The following is an 8,056-nucleotide window of genomic DNA, read 5'->3' as shown; positions in this document are numbered from 1 at the left end:
AAAATATATATATATTAACTGATGGTTCTTTTCCACTGGGTTTAACCTTTTTAGCATCATAACGAGACAGAAACCTTGAAGACCTGTTTGTGCCGTGGAGTCGGTTCTGACTTAGAGCGACTTTGTATAGGGTTTCTGAGGCTGTAAATGTTTACAGGAGCAGAAAGCCTCATCTTTCTTCCATGGACCAGTTAGTAGTTTAGAACTGCTGACCCTGAGGTTAGCAGCTGATTTGTAACCACTACGCTACCAGCGCTCCTTATTTTAAAGTAGAGGTTGGCAAACTTTGCTTATAAAGAACCAGACTGTAAATGGTTTAGGCCTTTACAGACCGTGTACTGTCTTTTGACATACTCTTGGTGGAGGGGGCCGGGGTGGCATGGTTTGACAACTTTAGATAAAAATTGAAACCTTTTTAGCCTTAGAAAACAAGCCTGTTCAGAGTTGTCCAGCCCTAGTCTTGAACCAGAGGAGCTTTCCTGCTCTTATTTCCCCCATAATACTGTCTCTTGAACTGACCCCCATGAAGTCTGGACACATAATGATCTTAAAATACTCTATTAAAGAACTTTTGGCAGTCTTTCAGTTAAAAAGTTTTTGATTGAATGGTCGTCAAGGTTATTTAATAGTTAAGTGCCATCAAGTTGTTTCTAACGGATAGAGACCACCTTTATAGGGTTTCTGAGGGGCAGCTGGTAGGTTTGAACTGCTGTCCTTGTGGTTCGCAGTCTGGTACTGATCCTACAGCACCACATCAGGAGTCCCTAAAACTAGACAGTGTAGGTGGGAGGTCTTGTGGCACCCCTTTCAACTGCCACTTGTTGCCTTTCAGATGGTGCTCCCTATGTCCCTCATGGGCTCTACAAACTGAGGGCTCTAGGTAATAGTCAAAACACTACCAAAGCTGTGCAGACCTTCCTAAAGAGCCTCCATGTGAGGGCTTCTCACAGAGAAAAATTAGGACAGAATGTTCATTTTAAGCTGTTGTCGAAGTGATAGTTTTAAAAGGCAGCAAGAGGGTCAATGAGGAGAAGATCCCTTGAAAAAATATAAGATATGGGGCTCTAGATTCAGAAAAAGAGTCATTACATCTTCAGTGTTATTTGCAAATCACGTCCTAATAAAAACGTAATTGTTTGTCTTCTTTGTGCTTACCCTGCAGGTGACGAAGGGAGATAGCAAAAATGCCAAAAAGAAGAATAATAAGAAAACTAGCAAAAACAAGAGCAGTCTGAGTCGGGGCAACAAGAAAAAGCCTGGCATGCCCAATGTGTCTAACGACCTCTCACAGAAACTATATGCTACCATGGAGAAGCACAAAGAGGTGAGATGCAGCCTGGAGAGTGGAAGCAAAAATGGTAGCGTTTCTAAATACATGACCACTTAAAATTGGAAAGGAAGACAACATTGTCAGGTCAGAAGGAAGCAGTCAGTGAGGGTGGTGAAGACAAATCTTAGGGTTTCTTTGATTTGTGTGTTGTAAATCTGGAATGTGGGAACATGGTGTCTCACTAACAATTATTAGTAATTAGCTATTTGAAATATTATTTAATAACCCTAACTGAGAGTGGCCCTTGGAGTTTATTGAAATGGATTTGACTTGAAAGTGTGGCTAATGTTGATGTGGGTAAATGGTCCACCTGTAAAGAGTTCAAATCTACAGTTGAATGAGGCTGTAAATTGCAGTATTGATTTAGTTGCACGGTGCCATAGGGTAGTGTTGACGATGATGGGAGGAGGTAAGGAGAACACATCCTTGCTCTTCCTTCCACTTTGAGAAATGAGGAGCAGTTGATACAACAGTTTACTCAAGGGGTTTGCTACATGTATGATCCCCTGCTTTCCCATGGATCCCTCTTCTCAAAATGCTTTTCCCTTGGTAATAAGAATGCATGCTTAGTTAGACCCACAATCTCAAGTTCAACAGCACACAGTCAGACAGAAAAGAGTCCTTGACTTTGAGCAATTGCTGCCTGTTTGCATACGTTTTCATTGTCTCTGTAAAACTTGTTCAAATGTAGACTATAGTAGGGGTACAGCAGTTGTTCACAAGAGCCTAATTTCTTACGTAGCGTTTCATATTTTGTTAGTTTAGTAAGAGTTTATATGGTTATATACAAATTAATTTCAAATACATATATGTAGCATTGGAAAAATAACAGTTTTATCCAGTTATGGAAATTAATAACTATTAGCCAAGCTTTCAAACGACTACCAACAAATTTTGCTGCTTCATTTTTTACAGGAAGTGGAGGGGGTAATTTTTATTTTTATTTTTTTAATCCTTACCACTCCCTCTAAAAAATGTGCACAGAGGTCCCAGCTGCTGTTCTTTATAATCTCAGCAAGTGCTTCATAACCACACGTGGTTTCCTGTTTGGGAAACTTTGAACAGTGCGGTGCCAGCATCTAGTGCCTGGTCCACACAGTTCATCCAAGAGCTGTGCTCGTGTTGAGTTGCTATGTCTCTTCATCTCCCCTTCATGGTGTGAACTCAAAAGTCAGGTGGGTTCTTTCTTTTTATTTCATTTGCAGAATTCGTTTGGATTAATCTGATTTGTTTCTTGTGATTTGATTCAGGTTAAGACATGGCTTGTATCTTAAAATATATTGCACTGGGCAACGTGTCTACTATACCTGAGCTCTAGACCATTTGAAAGGCAAAAGAAAAAAAAACAGAAGAACTTGTCATTTACTTGTGTTAATGATGCAGTCGTATAAAATGGACTCAGACATCACCTGTCTCAATGTCCACTCTGGGTGGTCCACCATGTGCCCTAGTGCAGTCAGGACGAGATGGTCTGTTTTGCAGGTGTTTTTTGTGATCCGTCTCATCGCCGGCCCAGCAGCCAACTCCCTGCCTCCCATCGTGGACCCTGACCCTCTCATCCCCTGTGACTTGATGGATGGTCGTGATGCTTTTCTCACCCTCGCAAGGGACAAGCACCTGGAGTTCTCTTCCCTGCGGAGAGCCCAGTGGTCCACCATGTGCATGCTGGTGGAGCTGCACACCCAGAGCCAGGACCGCTTTGTCTACACCTGCAATGAGTGCAAGCACCACGTGGAGACGCGCTGGCACTGCACCGTGTGTGAGGTAGGCGCGTGGGCCTGCGGGGAGACACTGTGCAGGCATGGCCTGGCAGGGTGATGAGACTGAAGAGACTAGTTTATTCTTTTGGGGGGAAGGGTCATTTAGCCCTTAGGAGGTCCTAGGTGCTTTTGATGGTCTTGGAGCTGGAAGGGCTCAACTATGCTCCTATGCTTTTATTTCAGGATTATGACTTGTGTATCACCTGCTACAACACTAAGAACCATGACCACAAAATGGAAAAACTAGGTCTCGGCTTAGATGATGAGAGCAGCAATCAGCAGGCTGCAGCCACCCAGAGCCCTGGAGACTCACGCCGCCTGAGCATCCAGCGCTGCATCCAGTCTCTGGTCCATGCCTGCCAGTGCCGCAACGCCAACTGCTCCCTGCCCTCATGCCAGAAGATGAAGCGGGTTGTGCAGCACACCAAGGGTTGCAAACGGAAAACCAATGGTGGGTGCCCCATTTGCAAGCAGCTCATTGCCCTCTGCTGCTACCATGCCAAGCACTGCCAGGAGAACAAGTGCCCTGTGCCGTTCTGCCTAAACATCAAGCAAAAGCTCCGGCAGCAGCAGCTGCAGCACCGCCTCCAACAGGCCCAGATGCTCCGCAGGAGGATGGCCAGCATGCAGCGGACTGGTGTGGTAGGCCAGCAACAGGGCCTGCCCTCTCCAACCCCCGCCACTCCAACCACCCCAACTGGCCAGCAGCCCACGACCCCACAAACCCCACAGCCCCAGCCCCCCACTCAGCCTCAGCCCACTCCTCCCAACAGCATGCCTCCCTACTTGCCCAGGACTCAAGCTGCTGGCCCTGTTTCCCAGGGCAAGGCAGCAGGCCAGGTGACCCCTCCAGCGCTCCCTCAGACTGCTCAGCCCCCCCTCGCAGGACCCCCACCTGCAGCGGTGGAAATGGCAATGCAGATTCAAAGGGCAGCCGAAACGCAGCGCCAGATGGCCCAAGTGCAAATTTTTCAAAGACCAATCCAGCACCAGATGCCCCAGATGACTCCGATGGCCTCCATGCCTATGAACCCACCTCCCATGACTAGAGGCCCCAGTGGACACTTGGAGCCAGGGATGGGGCCCACAGGGATCCAGCAGCAGCCCCCCTGGGCCCAAGGAGGATTGCCTCCACCCCAGCAGCTACAGTCTGGAATTCCAAGGCCAGCCATGATGTCAGTGTCCCAACATGGTCAGCCCTTAAACATGGCTCCCCAACCAGGATTGGGCCAGGTAGGGGTGAGCCCACTCAAACCAGGCACTGTGTCTCAACAAGCCTTACAAAACCTTTTGCGGACTCTCAGGTCTCCCAGCTCTCCCCTACAGCAGCAACAGGTGCTTAGTATCCTTCACGCCAACCCCCAGCTGTTGGCTGCGTTCATCAAGCAGCGGGCTGCCAAATATGCCAACTCAAATCCACAACCTCTCCCTGGGCAGCCCGGCATGCCCCAGGGCCAGCCAGGTCTGCAGCCACCTACTATGCCAGGCCAGCAGGGGGTCCACTCCAACCCAGCCATGCAGAACATGAATCCCATGCAGGCAGGCGTCCAGAGGGCTGGCCTGCCCCAGCAGCAACCACAGCAGCAGCTGCAGCCCCCCATGGGAGGAATGAGCCCCCAGGCTCAGCAGATGAACATGAATCATAACACCATGCCTTCGCAATTCCGAGACATCTTGAGACGACAGCAGATGATGCAGCAGCAGCAGCAGCAGCAGCAGGGAGCAGGGCCAGGCATTGGTCCTGGAATGGCCAACCATAGTCAGTTCCAGCAACCCCAAGGAGTGGGCTATCCCCAGCAGCAGCAACAGCAGCAACGGATGCAGCATCACATGCAACAGATGCAACAAGGGAATATGGGACAGATGGGTCAGCTTCCCCAAGCTTTGGGTGCCGAGGCCGGAGCCAGCCTACAGGCCTATCAGCAGCGACTCCTTCAGCAACAGATGGGGTCCCCCGCTCAGCCCAATCCCATGAGCCCCCAACAGCATATGCTCCCCAACCAGGCCCAGTCCCCACACCTACAGGGCCAGCAGATCCCTTCTTCTCTCTCCAATCAAGTGCGTTCCCCCCAGCCTGTCCCTTCTCCACGGCCACAGTCCCAGCCCCCCCACTCCAGTCCTTCCCCACGGATGCAGCCTCAGCCTTCTCCACACCACGTGTCCCCACAGACCAGCTCCCCACACCCTGGACTGGTAGCTGCCCAGGCCAACCCCATGGAGCAAGGGCATTTTGCCAGTCCGGACCAGAATTCAATGCTTTCTCAGCTCGCTAGCAATCCAGGCATGGCAAACCTCCACGGTGCAAGCGCCTCTGACCTGGGCCTGGGCCCCGAGAACTCAGACTTGAATCCAAGCCTCTCACAGAGTACACTAGACATACACTAGAGACACCTTGTAGTATTTTGGGAGCAAAAAAATTATTTTCTCTTAACAAGACTTTTTGTACTGAAAACAATTTTTTTGAATCTTTCTTAGCTTCAAAGACAATTTTCCTTGGAACACATAAGAACTGTGCAGTAGCCGTTTGTGGTTTAAAGCAAACATGCAAGATGAACCTGAGGGATGATAGAATACAAAGAATCTATTTTTGTTATGGCTGGTCGCCGCCAGTCCTTTTTCCCTTTGTGTGTGTGTTTCAAGTGTGCGCTGTGAGGAGGCTGCGCTGTGACGCCAACCCCATGCCCCTCCTTGCACCTCCAATAGGTTTTATTATTTTTTTTTAAATTAATGAAAATATGTAATATTAATAGTTATTATTTACTGGTGCAGATGGTTGACATTTTTCCCTATTTTCCTCACTTTATGGAAGAGTTAAAAAAAAAAAATAATAAAAAAGAACATTTCTAAAACCAGAGGACAAAAGGGGTTAATGTTACTTTAAAATAACGTTCTATATATATATATATATAAATATATATAAATATATATTAAAATACCAATTTTTTTTCTCTGGGTGCAAAGATGTTCATTCTTTTAAAAATGTAAGAAAAAGCAAAATTAAAAAAAAAAAAAAAATCCTCCCCCTTCCTCCCCTCAAGTCAACTTTTGTGCTCCAGAAAATTTTCTATTTCGTAAGTCTGAGCGTAAAACTTCAAGTATTAAAATAATTTGTACATGTAGAAAGAAAAATGACTTTTTCAAAATATACAGGGGCAGCTGCCAAATTGATGTATTATATATTGTGGTTTCTGTTTCTTGAAAGTTTTTTTTTTTTTTTTTCGTTATTTTTACATCTAACAAAGGAACAAATTAAACAGAGGGTGAGAAACGATTCCAGTGGGATGAGTTTAACATGCAAAATATCCCTGGGGTTTCTTCTTTGCTTGCTTTCTTCCTCCTCCTCCTTCGTCCCCCCCCCACCCCCAAATCCCACTTTCTGTAAAACTTGAAAATAGAAAGCAAAAACCCTCAACTGTTGTAAATCATGCAATTAAAGTTGATTACTTATAAATATGAACTTTGGATCACTGTATAGACTGTTAAATTTGATTTCTTATTACCTATTGTTAAATAAACTGTGTTGAGACAGACATTCTGCTTTTGTTTCACTTTCTGCCAGCACAGATTTGCTTTGGAATGCCAGGAAACAAAGCGGATTGGTTTTACAACCTCCTTAAACTCTGAAGCAATTCACAATAGACTGGTGTATTTGTCCAAAGTGTTGCAAACACCAGCTCAGTGCCCTGACTGAATTGATATTTGTCTTCCAGTTCTTGATGTAGCTCCTTCTTCCAAGGCCCCATAAGAATGACCTCAAGGTCATCACACACACACCAGTTTTCAGAAAATGACCTTAGGAAGACAGGCTAAGTCATGAGCCACTCCTTGAAAACCAGGACTTGAAGCTGTTTCCTCTGTTTACACACGCTTTGTTTTTGTTAACTGCCAACCAAAAACATCAAGGAATCATGTAGGAAAGGAAAATAAGGACAAGAAAGCATTTATAACCATGAGTCCAATAATGGGCTAGGTGTTTAAAGAATGGAGAGTTTACTAGATCTCCCGTCCAAACAATGGCTACAAACAACTTAATAATATTAGAAAATACAATTACTAAAACGCTTTGGTCCTTAATCAGCAGGTCCTCTGTTTCTGACATGGAAGTTTTACACCAATTATGTGACAGTCCACTAAGGACTAAAGACTATCCCCAAAGGCACTTCTCCTAAGTGACGTGATTTCCAATTTCTATTTGCTCTTTCCATTCTTTCACATTCATTGTCTTAAGGATAACCAGCAGTCCCTTCATCTGAGATGAACTTGCACGCTCAGCACTCATCAGAGTCAGTAGGATGGAAACCCAGGCAGATGGCACTCAACTGGAGATTTTTAAAGGGATGTAAAGGGGCAGGGGGCACAGGTGCTGATGGTAACGTTTCTGCAAAGCTTAAGAGTATGTTGGATCCTGGAGGAGTGCTGAAGAATTTGGCCCAGAAAAGTGAAGAATCATATCCTGTTGGGAAAAGGTTACAGGTCCATTTTCTTGGCTGAGACCAGATTATAGAGCATAGGGAATGCCTGTTGTAAAAAAGACCCTAGGGCTAGGAGCCAGGATTGATCTAAGCCCCCCCAAAAGGGAAATATTTAGAGCTGTAATCCATTTTGATCCCCCCCCCCTTTGGCTCAGGCTTGCTGGGCTGGGGCATTGTTAAAGTGTCGTTGAGTCGATTGCGACCCTGTATAGGGTTTCCAAGGAGCAGCTGGTGAGCTGGAACCACCAACCTTCAGGCCATCACATTTTCATTGAGGTGTTGCAAAGAAGTGATTGCAGAAATCATCCAACAAGAAAAACGAAAAGAGATCACTGCCCTTTCCCAAGCTAGAAGCAGCTACGCAGAGGGAAGATGGGGGTTACTGAAAGCCATTTTCAGCTTTTCTGTGTATTTGAATCTTTCTACAATGAAAGGTTGAAAAGAACATAACCACATGTGAAAAGTTTTGAACCTCACTGTAGGAATTAGACCCG

General features: G+C 46.0%; 1 protein-coding gene across 1 annotated transcript in view; it reads left to right on the top strand.

The window, feature by feature from the left end:
• The window catches only part of EP300 (E1A binding protein p300), a 77,642-nt gene extending 72,167 nt beyond the window's left edge, over window positions 1-5,475 (top strand). The window contains exons 29-31 of the mRNA XM_006866877.1: window positions 1,163-1,324; window positions 2,813-3,094; window positions 3,274-5,475. Coding sequence (XP_006866939.1) covers window positions 1,163-1,324; window positions 2,813-3,094; window positions 3,274-5,475 — 2,646 coding nt within the window. The remainder of the gene's footprint in view (window positions 1-1,162; window positions 1,325-2,812; window positions 3,095-3,273) is intronic.
• Window positions 5,476-8,056: the final 2,581 nt, after the last annotated feature.

Source organism: Chrysochloris asiatica, unplaced genomic scaffold (genome assembly GCF_000296735.1).
Source record: "Chrysochloris asiatica unplaced genomic scaffold, ChrAsi1.0 scaffold00097, whole genome shotgun sequence".
Lineage (NCBI taxonomy): Eukaryota > Metazoa > Chordata > Mammalia > Afrosoricida > Chrysochloridae > Chrysochloris > Chrysochloris asiatica.
Note: the sequence above shows the minus strand (reverse complement) of the source record. Positions and strands in the feature narration are given on the sequence as shown.